The sequence below is a fragment of the Mus pahari genome, chromosome 3 (genome assembly GCF_900095145.1).
Source record: "Mus pahari chromosome 3, PAHARI_EIJ_v1.1, whole genome shotgun sequence".
Classification (NCBI taxonomy): domain Eukaryota; kingdom Metazoa; phylum Chordata; class Mammalia; order Rodentia; family Muridae; genus Mus; species Mus pahari.
The window spans coordinates 14296600-14308379 of NC_034592.1; the positions used below are offsets into that span (position 1 = coordinate 14296600).

General features: G+C 53.2%; 1 protein-coding gene across 6 annotated transcripts in view; it reads left to right on the top strand.

Moving 5' to 3' along the window:
- Adamtsl2 (ADAMTS like 2) overlaps positions 1 to 11780 on the top strand; it is a 29743-nt gene continuing 17963 nt past the window's right edge. For 3 of the 6 annotated variants that reach the window (XM_029536901.1, XM_029536904.1, XM_029536905.1), the window contains exons 1-9: positions 1 to 200; positions 1898 to 1988; positions 2480 to 2694; positions 3343 to 3418; positions 4153 to 4255; positions 4943 to 5088; positions 5217 to 5340; positions 7824 to 7904; positions 10238 to 10413. In XM_029536901.1, coding sequence (XP_029392761.1) covers positions 1899 to 1988; positions 2480 to 2694; positions 3343 to 3418; positions 4153 to 4255; positions 4943 to 5088; positions 5217 to 5340; positions 7824 to 7904; positions 10238 to 10413 — 1011 coding nt within the window. In that variant the 5' untranslated portion in view covers positions 1 to 200; position 1898. The remainder of the gene's footprint in view (positions 201 to 1897; positions 1989 to 2479; positions 2695 to 3342; positions 3419 to 4152; positions 4256 to 4942; positions 5089 to 5216; positions 5341 to 7823; positions 7905 to 10237; positions 10414 to 11780) is intronic. The other 3 variants (XM_029536903.1, XM_021194328.2, XM_029536902.1) reach the window with 2 other exon arrangements.

The window sequence follows — 11780 nt, forward strand, 5'->3', positions numbered from 1 at the left end:
AGCAGCCACTGGGCTGAGAGCCCCTCCTGGGAACCCCCCTCCCTTGAATGCTCTTTGAAGTGGGAGAGGGAGGCAGCTGGGGAAGCAGGACCAGAGACAGGCAGAGCCCGCACATCTCTGCACTCACCTTCCTGCACCGTGCACCTGGCAGTAGCTCTCACCCTTTTCTCTGGGAGGACAACCTGCTGACCCTGGGTGAGGTAGGCCACTACATACTTGTCCCTGCTCATACTGTGGTCTTTGGGAGGTGTGAGATGTAGCTCATCCCAGGCCAGCCAAGCTGTTCAGAATGGGGCTGGGGGATGTCCCAGCCCCTGGTGAGGGTATTCAACCACAGAGAAAGGGGGAACAACCTGTGCCACACAGTGGCAGGGTGGTCCCGAGGCTACAGCCTTGGTACTAGCAGTTGCTGTCTGGTCTGCAAAGCCACGCTGTGGGCCTGTTGAAGGTTTTGGACCCTAGGGAGAGATGGATCCTGTTTGAGCTGGACTTGGCTGGAATCCAGCAGTGTCTGGGAGCCTTAATGAAAACCAAGTGTGAGGCTGACTGGGCACCTGTCTTTGGCAGCAGCAGGGACTGGGGAGCCACGGAGGCCAATGGGACTGTGTGAGATGGGGACTCTGTGCTGGAGTGAAAATGGGGATTCAGATGGAGACCTTCAGGGAAGGATCAGCCAAATGGGGTGGGAGAGGTGGTGGGCAGCTGGTAGGATACAGGGGTCTCAAGGATAAAGCCCCTATTCCAGGATCTACAGTGTCATTCCCAGTCTGTCTGGGTGCGTCGGGGCGTAAGGGTGTTGCTGGCCAAGCTCCCGGACACCTGCAGGAGAAGGAGGGAGAGAGGGAGAAAAAGGGAGAGAGAGAAGGACAGAAGGACGGAAGGACAGTAGGACAGTTGGTATCAGGGCTTTGAGGGTGCTGACTATCTCCAGACTTTCTTCCCCTGGAATTGCTGGGTGTGACTGAGCCCCTAAGTTTGCTCTGTGCTGTGTGGGGGTGGGGTGGGGGAGGGGGCATAGGCTACCTCGTTGTGTGGCTTTGGGCAAGTTGCCTCTTTTTTCTGAAGCCCATTGTCTAACTTACCAGCAGATGACACCCACCTGGGGACAAGCTACATTAGCTTCCTTTCTAGGCCAGGGTTTAAACTGAGGTGCACAGCAGCCATTCTGAGAGATGGAGCAGCAAGGCTGGAAGCGCTCTTGATTTGATTCACCTTAACCCTTGGTGGGTGTTTGGGTTTGAGGGGCTGGCTTGTTGGGATGGAGTCAGGAGCAGGGGCTCTGGGCCAGGTGCAAGCTGTACCTCCTTCTGCTCCTCCTCCATATCTCTGCTCTCTCTCAAGAGAAGGGCTCAGACCCCTGAGCTGTGTTACACCTGAGGACCTGGCTGTGAGGGTATTCCTCTGGGAGGGGAAGGCTGCCATTGCCCGAGGACCATGGGGCAAGGGACTGGTGAAGGCAGGGCGGAGAAGGAGGGTATCCCGTCTATAACCCATGTAAAGCAGGTAAAACTCCCAAGGTGATCTGAACTAGACGGTGGGCTGAGCCTGATTAATAACTCTCTTCATAATGACCACTCTGCCAGGCTGGGCTTCCAGCCTCCTCAGTTGTCTCTGTTCTCCGCAGCCATTCTCCAGGGGCAAAGCTTGGCAGAAGCCCTCAGATGAAGGGTGGCTCAGACTTGGCATTCATACCGTCCCTTTGTGCCTAAGCAGGGCAGACATCTGTAATCACTCACCAAGCTGCTTGCTGAGCCCAGATGGGTGGCTCAGTCCCTCTCACATGGCAGCCACTACCATAAGAGGCCAGATAACCTTACCACTTGAAGCGCTGGAAGAACCGGAGAGCTTACCTCCAAAGCAGAGCCTGACCTGGTAGTGACAGGGTCTTCCTTTGTAGGATGGATGGCAGACGGCAGCATTCACGCTGGGCTTGGTCCTTGCTGGCCATGGCAGTTGTGGCTGGGGCTGCGGCACCTACCGAGGCTTCCGTGAGTAGTATGCCATTGTCCAGTCATTACTGTCCCCCCTGTTACTCCTCACCACCACATGCTTTGGAGGGCTGTGTAGCAAGGGACATGCCCAGGGGTATTGATGTTTGCTTTGGCACCAGAAACTTGTTCACGGTGTTGGTCAGACCAGCCCCTGGCCTGGGACTCTGGCCATCCCGGAGTCCCTGACCAGCTAGCTAGAGAGTGACATGTGTCTGGTGTCTCTCTTTCCAGCAAAGGCTTAGTATAAGGCATGTGGACAGGAGGTGTGGACAGGAGGTGTGTATGGGGTGAGTCTGCAGGTGCAGATGAAGGGTGGACCGTGAGGGAGAAAGCAACACAAGTTAGGTATGCCTCAGGTACCAGCTAAATCCCAAGATGCTCAGCCCTTAGATGGGGACACATGCGCTCACCAATGGAGTTCTCTCCAGCCATCTGAGAGACCCAGCCGCCAGTCCAATAGGAGGCTGCCTCATGCTCTTTCCCCTCAGCTGCATCTCCAGGTTTCTTCTGTTAAGGTGGAGCCTCTGCTTACTCTTGGGAGGGCGGTGCTTTTCACCCAGGACAAGAACCCCACATCCAACAGCCTGGAGGGAGGCGCTGACACCACTGCCTACTGGTGGGGGGAGTGGACCAAGTGGACAGCATGTTCCCGCAGTTGTGGGGGCGGGGTGACATCCCAGGAGCGCCACTGCCTGCAACAGAGGTGAGTTCACCAGAAACCCCCAAGGGTGCGTGGGGAGAGGCAGCCTAGCCAGTGGCCTGGTGGCTTTTCCTCTGGGCTCCCGTTTGATGTATGCAGGCTCTCTTTCCATTGGCATCCACTGGGCAGAGAGCTTCTAACAAATCCTTAAGAACGGTTCTCTGGGTGCTGGAGAAGGAGTTTCAGAGAGCGGGGACTGTTTATAGGGCTTTGCCACTGAGGAGCAAGAGCCCCGTCTTCTGAAGCAGGGAAGAGCACAGGGCAAGGTGCTAAGAGCCTTTGCTTTCAGAGGGACTTGGGTTTGAATCTTATTTCTACTATCTGTAAGCTGTGTGACCTTGGACAGGACACTTAACCTTTCTGAACACCAGTTTCCTCATCTGTGGTTTCATGTGGAGAGCATGATGAAGCCAGCTCCTGATTCTGGCACACATGACACCACATGTATTTGCATGTTAGCCTCAGCAAACACAGATGTTATTCACTGTTTCTGTACAGTACAGTTCTATTGTGGGTGCTGGGAAGACAGAGAGGAATCGAATGCCATCCTATGGAGCCAGAGAAGCCACTAGAAGTTAGTCCATGGCTGAACAGGTGTCAGGATCCACAGTTGGCACCTAGCCCTAGCTCAGTACCACATTTTCCCGCCAGGAGGAAGTCTGTTCCAGGCACAGGGAATAGGACCTGTGTGGGCACGTCCAAACGCTACCAGCTCTGCAGAGTGCAGGTGAGGCTAGCTACATGCCACCCTGAGGCCCCAGTCTTGCCCTTGGACCATGACATCCTGTTTTTTAGGCTGGCTCATGTCCAGGCTCATGCTGTCCTTCGGGCGCTCAAAGCTCTCGCCCCCTCGGTAGGATGGCTTAGACTCCTATCTGTTCCTTGAACTCTAAGTGCATGCTCATACCATAGTTCCATAGCCTTGGACATTTGAACACCAGACAGCCACAGCAGCTGCCTTCTCTTCCTATTTGTGAAGCAGCCTTGGTGGATGGTCACCCTGGGCCTCTCTTGCTCCAACTCTCAGGTGTAGCTGTGTGAACATTTTCATTGGCATTGGCTGGACACCAAGGTGGCAGAAGCTTGGGGGAGCGGCATTGGTTATGCATGAGTTCTGAGAACACTCTCTATGGGACCAAAGTCAGTCTGAAACTTAGCTGCCCTTCCAGGAGCCACAGGGTGTGGTGGTCGAGGTCCCAGGGCTCCCAGTCTTAATTGGTGTGCCTGGCTGAGCTGCTCCAAGTCTGTCTTTGTGAGCACACCCGTGGGATGTGAGAGCTGAAAGGAAGCTCATGACGAGTCCTAGATAGGATTCAGTAGATATTCATGAATTCCCCAAGAAGACAGTCTCTAACCCAGTGTAGACTCCAGTTTGGAATGAACTGTGGCTCCCAAGGGTCATCCGGTCACAGCCACTTCCTGCTCAGCCTCCCCTGGAGCTGGCCTGCCTTCTGCTTTCAGGAGTGTCCACCGGATGGGAGGAGCTTCCGTGAAGAGCAGTGTGTCTCCTTCAACTCCCGTGTGTATGACGGCCGGGCGTACCAGTGGAAGCCCCTTTACCCGGGTACTTGAGCCTCAGAAATGAGCTCTGTTGGTGGGAGTGTGGGATAGGTCAGGCTTAGAGCCAGGACCTGTTAAAGCCTATCGTGGCCATGGACAGAGCTCAGAGCTAATCCCATTTCTCTAGAAAAGGGTCTTGAGGTCTGCTCTCTCCCTCCCCTGTGACCCATGACATCACCACTGACAGATGACAGAGCTGGGTTTCCTGCATGGCTGGCCTCTGAGGTCAGGACTCTCCCACTGTCCCCAGGGCTTGGCCAGGAATCAGCCCAGACAATCCTAAACGGGGACTGGCCAAGGTCCTATGGGACCAGGAGCAGGCTTGCCGTTCCTTGCCCACCTTTCTACCTCCCTCCCTCTCCCCACAGAAAGAAGAAACAAAATTTTCAGGCACATTGTAAATGTTCTCTTGGCACTCAGCACACATGCTAATGTGTGCATTTCCTAGTGTGGACCACAAGTATGACGCCCTCTCACAAGGAGGCAGACTTTAGAACTCAGAGCTTGGGCCAGGCCAGATGACCTGTGTCTCATTCCTTTCTGCTACCAATACTTTGTCAGGTCCTTTCTTTTCAAGCCTCGCTTTCTCCATCCATGTAGTGGGAAGGATGCTATCTCAGTAGGAGGGGGTGAATCTGGTACCCCCTTTCCTGAAGCCCTGTCTCTCCCCCCAAACCCCCCCCCCCCGCAGATGACTACGTGCACATCTCCAGTAAGCCATGCGATCTACACTGCAGCACCGTGGATGGCCAACGGCAGCTCACGGTGCCGGCCCGAGACGGCACTTCCTGCAAGCTCACCGACCTGAGAGGGGTTTGCGTGTCTGGAAAATGTGAGGTTGTTAAACATTGTACCAAAAGTATGGCTGTTCTCACTGCTGGCCACCCTGCCTGTCAGAGGCAGTGGCCCCCCTGTATAGCCAACCACAGCTCCCTCTCAGCAGCCTCTCTCGTTGCTTCTTGTAGCCCATTGGCTGTGATGGAGTGCTCTTCTCCACCCACACACTGGACAAGTGTGGTGTCTGCCAGGGGGACGGGAGCAGCTGCACCCACGTGACAGGCAACTACCGAAAGGGCAACAATCATCTTGGTAAGGGCAGGTGTGGCAGCTTGGATGGGTGGGTGTATCCCTGCCTCCCACAAGGTTTCCAGCATCAGCTACTTCCTCTCACGGGTCCTTTCATTCCCACCCAGGCCCAGGCAGAGGTGTAAGACTCCCTCCTACGGGCAGTAAAAGGGTCTCTTTACATCACTTGCACACCAGAGGACACTTAGCATGGGGCTCACATTTGACCTCTGAGGTAGCCTTCATGGGGGACCAAATGTCCTGAAGGGGAAAACCGGGGCTCGAGTTCTGGCGTGTGTGAGATTCGACTCTGGATGTGCTAGATTCTGGGTCCATCCGGAGACTCCCCTCTCTCGTGTTGTGTTTGTTGACCTTGTGTTTGCATCTGGCTCTGGCCCGAGTCTCATGTTTGGGAACTGTGCATGAGACAGACCTCCATGCATCGCGTGTGATAGTCAGTACTCAACCAAACGCATTGCTGTGTCCCAAGAAGTGTGTGTGGAGTCAAACTAAGTTATTACAGAGGGCGACTTGAAATCCACTTAGCGGATGGGCAAACTGAGGCCCAGTGTGGGAAATGCCTGCTCAAACTCCCCCAGGGAGGCAAGAGAATCCTATTGAGACCACTGGAGGGCCTAGGAGGCCAACAAGTCTTGGTTGCCTCGACATGAGTGGTGATCATAGAATTAGTGTGGGCTCCAAGAGTCCCGTAGGAGGCCATCGAGAGTGAAGCATGGACATACAGCCTAGGGAGAAGATTAACAAAAGAGCGGTAGGCACAGCAGCTGTGTGTGTGTGTGTGTGTGTGTGTGTGTGTCTGTCTGTCTGTCTGTCTGTCTGTCTTCGAAAGACCTGCTAAAGGTGGGATGTGGTGAAGCTGGGCTGCTTGCTCCTCCTTTTATTCCATACACCTGACTGCACAACTTTCTGTTGGACTCAAGGCAGAGATGGGGTTAGGCATCAGAGGTCAGGAAGTGCCTCCCCCTGAGAGCTTATGTCAGATGCCACAGGCTATACATGGCCCACTAGACAGGACTCCTACTGGAGCTCCCTCTGAGGAGGCTGGGGCTGACCGAAAGTGATCCCCCTAATTCTGCTGAGTGTTTCCCAACCAGGCACAGAGCCAGGTCTGGCCAACATTAACTCACTCATGCCTGGAGACATTGCTACACAGCAATTGCTGCTACTGTTGCCCAAACCTGCAGAGAGAGCAACCGATTAAGGTGACCTGAAATTCTAAGGCCCTGGGTCTCAACCTGGGCATCTGGTTCTAGCTGCAGAGCCGCACATCTGCCCTGACAGGTCCTAGGTCCCTAACTGAGCTCAAGGCCAGTCCATACCCTGAAGCTCCTGGGAGTCAAGTGTTAACTGCTCAGGAGTCTTGGAAACCACTTGCTAATTTAAAATTAAATCCAGGTGTAGTGGTGCATGCCTGTAATCCCAGCACTTGGGAGGCAGAGGCAAGTTCAATCACTGCAAGTTCAAGGCTACCATGATCTATATAACAAGTTCTAGGTCAGCTGGTGTCACATGGAAGGACCCTGTCTCAGCAAAGTAATCACTTAGGCCTCAATCAGTATTTTTGTCTTCTAGAAAACCAGGCCTTCATGAACCTGTTTTCTCTTCTCACTACATGGGTGTTTTGCCCTCAGTCTGCTACAATAGAAGTGTGCACACATAAATGGCTCAGTGCTACAAATCAGAGCCCCTCCCCCTGGTTTCCAAGGAACCCAATGTGAGATGCTGTCAGGGCAGAGTCTTTGTACCTGTAAGGTAGGGTGAGGTCATGGTCAAGGTCACCCAGGGTCATCTGGCCCTGGGTGGCTTGAGTGTGGACTCTGCAGCCTTCTACGGGAGATTCAGGAAAGGAACACCAATTCCACCACATCCCCTCCTTCCGAGACCCCCTCTCTTCTGCCAGGAGATGGCTCTGTTCTTATTAACTGTTTTCGGCCAGGTCTCCACTGGCAGCTGGTGGCACTTTTTTTTTCCTGCCTCGCTCCTGCTCCCTGTCTGGATGATGGGGTCTGAGCTGTTGACAGTGCCCTCTCACAGCCCAGGCACGTGGACAGTAGCCCTTGTAGGGGGTCGGCTTCTATTTGAGTCTCTCTGTGTGGATGCATCAAGCCTTGGCTGTCAGCGAGATGTTATGATAAGATGGAATTCAACAATAAGCATGTGTCTACATAGTGCTGGTGTTGGTGTTGTCTCTGGATTGGATGAGAAAATTGATATCTCAAGTGATAAAGCAAGGCATGACCAAAGTCCGTGGACTTCAGCATGTTTAATGTCCCTGTTGTTCATTGTGTCCCTTTTGGGGGTGCCAATGGCCTTGGTGGGGAAGGGCACTGCTGAGCCAGGGAACAAGCCCTATGCAGGTGTCCTTTACGTGTCCAGAGCTCAGAGATGTCACTGATGCCAAGAGGTGGCTTTGCAGAGGAGAAATGGCAGCTCCCTCTCTGTACTGCCATCCCTGGCTTTGCTTACATATGTTCCTGTGCCCACAGGTTACTCTTTGGTGACCCATATTCCAGCTGGTGCCCGGGATATCCAGATTGTGGAGAGGAAGAAGTCAGCAGATGTGCTGGGTGCGTAGGTGAATCTGAGAGGATGCATATGGACGGAGAAGGGCACCTGAACTTCGCTCTCTTTATTGAGGAATGGGATAATCCAGGTGGCAAGGCACAGCTGCGGAAGGCAGCGATGCAGCCAGCTGTCGGGAAGGGGGTCCCTGATGTCATCCTCTGTATGGAATTGTCCTTAGAGGAGCTGGACAAGAGCCAGGGTGTGATATCAGGCAGTGAGTTTTCTGTCACTAGAGAACCTGGTCCAGACAAAATCCAGGGAGCCAGAGGTAGGGTCTATTTGAGGAGTGAGCCACAGCGCCGAGAGGTCTAAGGTCAGAGCTGCTGAGGATGGATTTATCACGGTCTATCTGTAGTGTCATGCTGACCACGCCCAGTTTCCTGAGGGAGGTGACACTCTAGGATGGAAGTGGCTATGTTGGACAGGCTATAGATGCAGCAGCACAGTGGTGAGGCCCCATCTTGATGACATTCTGCAGGGGTGGCATGTGAACCTGGAGAGTTGCCATGACCTGGTGACTGAAGCACCATATGAGCAGGTGCCAGTACCTGTGAGCCATTCTGCCGTGGGCTCAGTCTTACAGAGCAGTTCTCCAAAATGAACCCAGCCTCAGTCTTAATACAGAGTTCCATCGCCCACCTGTCTTCCCTCCCATACCTCACATAATTTAGCAAGACAGAGCTCTGCTCTGGGGATATAGAAAAGATGTGGTGTGTGTGTGTGTGTGTGTGTGTGTGTGTGTGTGTGTGTGTGTGTGTGTGTGCATGTTCTGAGGATCCTCAGAGCCCAGCATCAGGCTCTCCTGTCCCCTGCCAGGCTTTCAGTGCATTTGAAGGCCCAATCCAAGCAAGTTTGCACATGGCTGGCTCCAGGCCCACACTGCTGGGGACATCTGTGGGCTGAGCATGGAGAGCCAGGCCTCCAGCCAGGCCAGTGGCCCTGCCGTCTGCTAGCTCACTAAGGCTGCAAGGAGGCCAGGAGACCTTGTGTTTTCTGAGCTGGCTGCAAAGTCCTCATTCTTGAAGCAGACACTGGAAATAGCAAGGGCCGGGAAAGCATCAGGAAGGAAGGGCCTCGCTGTCAGGAAACAGGCTCTGGATGTGGGCCCTGAGCTGAGCCCTGGGCACAGATCTGGCAACTGAGTTGGGACAGCCAGGCCCCGGCCGGACTTGGACCTGACGCTACGTTCTGACGCTATTACGTTAAAGGCATTTTTCAGACGTGTCCTGCTTGTTGCGTCTGTCTGATAATAAATTAATTGCCCCGGCTCCTCTGCTTGGATTGCATCAGGGCCTTTGGAAGCAGCGCTCGCATCTCTGGCGGGCCAGTTCCTGGAACCAGCTTTAAGGACACCCTCTAGAAGACAGAATGTCCCCCGGCACTGAGACTGCCTCCTCCCCTTCTTCCCCAGTTCTCAGGCTCAGAGAATCTACTTATCCCCCATAGCTTCAGGAAAGGCCAGCTTCCAGGCCGGTGTTTGACGACAAGGCATCTGGGAAATGGGCTGTCGGGGTGTCTTGGGCATATTCCTTTCTGGTTCTAGCTTTCAGTTGGCCCAGCAATGTCCTGAAAAGTATCCAGTCACCTGCCTAAGGGAAACGGTGAGAGAACGTGTGCAGGCTCTGCTCTTGCCTGATTGTGTCCCCAGGAGGTGTTAAGCCCAGTAGGATAAACAGATTAATCGGGCAACAGTAAAGGCAGACCACTGAATGCCGTTGTTTCTACAAGAAAGGCAGGGCTGGTCAGCTTGGAGTGGGCCCAGGAAAAGACTTCTGGAGAGCACTGTACACTAGCCAGGACACGCTAAAGTGTCACTCTCTGTGGACCCTGGAAGAGGTACTGAGGTCCCTCCTTAGCTGCAGTTGGTACTACAACCAGAGCCCTTGTCGGTTTGTGCTTTCTAGTCTAGTATCTGGCTGGTACCTGTTGTTCACAGCTTCAGACTCTCCTGGTCCAGACTGGCCACTTGGCCGTGGCTCTAGTTCATTACCTTTCAATCCCTTTGGCTCATCTGAGACAGACAGAAGGTCAGGGTCAGCCTTCCCTGTTGGCTCTTCCAACCGCCCAGACTGGCCTGTGGTTGTTTGTTTTAAACTGATAGGGAAGTGTGTTTGTGTCTCTTAGGCCTTCACTGGCCAGGGCCACATGCTGGCCCCAGGCACAGGGTCTATCTGATCCCCTGTGACATTGAATTTCCTGTCTCTGGGTCATTTTGGAGAGGGAGGGCATGGCTGGCCACCATTCTTGGAGCCTGTATGCTGACGCCTCCCCGTGTCTCTCTCCTTCCTGCCCGGCCCGTCTAGCCCATGTGACTCAGTGATTTTCGCTCTTTCAGCTCTTGCTGACGAAGCTGGTTTCTACTTCTTCAATGGCAACTACAAAGTGGACAGCCCCAAGAACTTCAACATTGCTGGCACGGTGGTTAAGTACCGCCGGCCCATGGATGTCTATGAGACTGGCATCGAGTATATAGTGGCACAGGGACCCACCAACCAGGGCCTGAATGTCATGGTGCGTATGCCTCAGGCTTTCAGGGATGGTGGGGGTAGCGGCTTCCCAGAATCCAGCTACAGGTGGGGGCTTGAGGGTCCTGAATGCGGCCATATTGCTGCAGTCTGTGGTGGGGGTAAGGGGTTGTTCATTCATTCACCTAATCACTGTTTTCTTTCTCATTCATTTATTCACTCAGACTTTAGTTCATTTACTTTATCTCCCATTAATTCATTAATTCATCTATCCATTCATTTTCTTACTCCCTCATTCATTCATTAATTCATTCATCCATCCATCCATCCATTCATTCAGAACTGCTGTTCTATGCCAGCCCATTCTGTGTTCACTGGGAACCTCATGGAAATCTAAGGACAGGTAGCCGGCCTTATTTCAGTTGAGTCTTTCTGTCCCTCAAGGTTGTACACAGTGTTTGGGGTGCTTCTGGCTACTTCCTGCCCTGGATTCTCAGGCCTCTGAACAGCAGGCAGGGCAGAGGTTGGACTTGTTGTGTGGCCTTGTTGTGTGGCCTTGTGTGGCCTTGTTGTGTGGACTTGTTGTGTGGCTAGTGTTTTTCCACAGCTGGCATCAAGAAGTGCAAACCACTGTAGCTTCTCACCCCAGGTCCATGGATACACAGTTGAGCAGTTCTGACATTCTCCAAGACCTGCCAGCTGTCTTCAGGAAAGTTGGCTCCCACCACAGTGTGCTCTATGGCCTCATATTGTAGGTAGAGAACCTGGAGAAGTTTATACAGTCATTTACTTGTGAGTTGCATGTCTGCCTGGGCAAGGACCACTTGTCTGCTTCTCTGTTGAGCTGGAGACATCTTTGGGACATGCAAAAATTTCATGACCCATTCCATAGCCCCACACAAGCATCTCTGCTGTTCCTGCAGCCCAGTGGCTGGCTGTGCAACCCAACTGGGTCTATATAGAGCCTTCTCTACTGTGTCCCATAAAGCATAGGCAACATTTTAAGTTGCTTGCTGGGCAGACTAGACTGATATTACCAGATGTGAAATGAGCAACCTCAAGAGTTCATGCTCGTGGTAGAGTCTGCAAGCTGCAGAGCCAGCACAGTGCCTTATCCTATAGAATCGTCCTGTTATTTTGAATTACAGGGTGACTGGATCTCAGCTGTGTACAGATCAAACGATTCACCCAGATAGATGGAAACTGCTCTTGGAGGAATAGAAGGAGACTATTTATCACATTTGAGCCAAATGTGTTCAATCCAAGGCCATGTTAACATGCTCTCAAAAAGTCACCACACCTATACAAAGCTCAGTACGGGTCACTGCTTGGTTGGGCTTACTGCACTCAGGTGTACCCTGATGACAGATAACCGGGGTCATTTTATCACTGTGGGGCAACATGGGCTGTGTG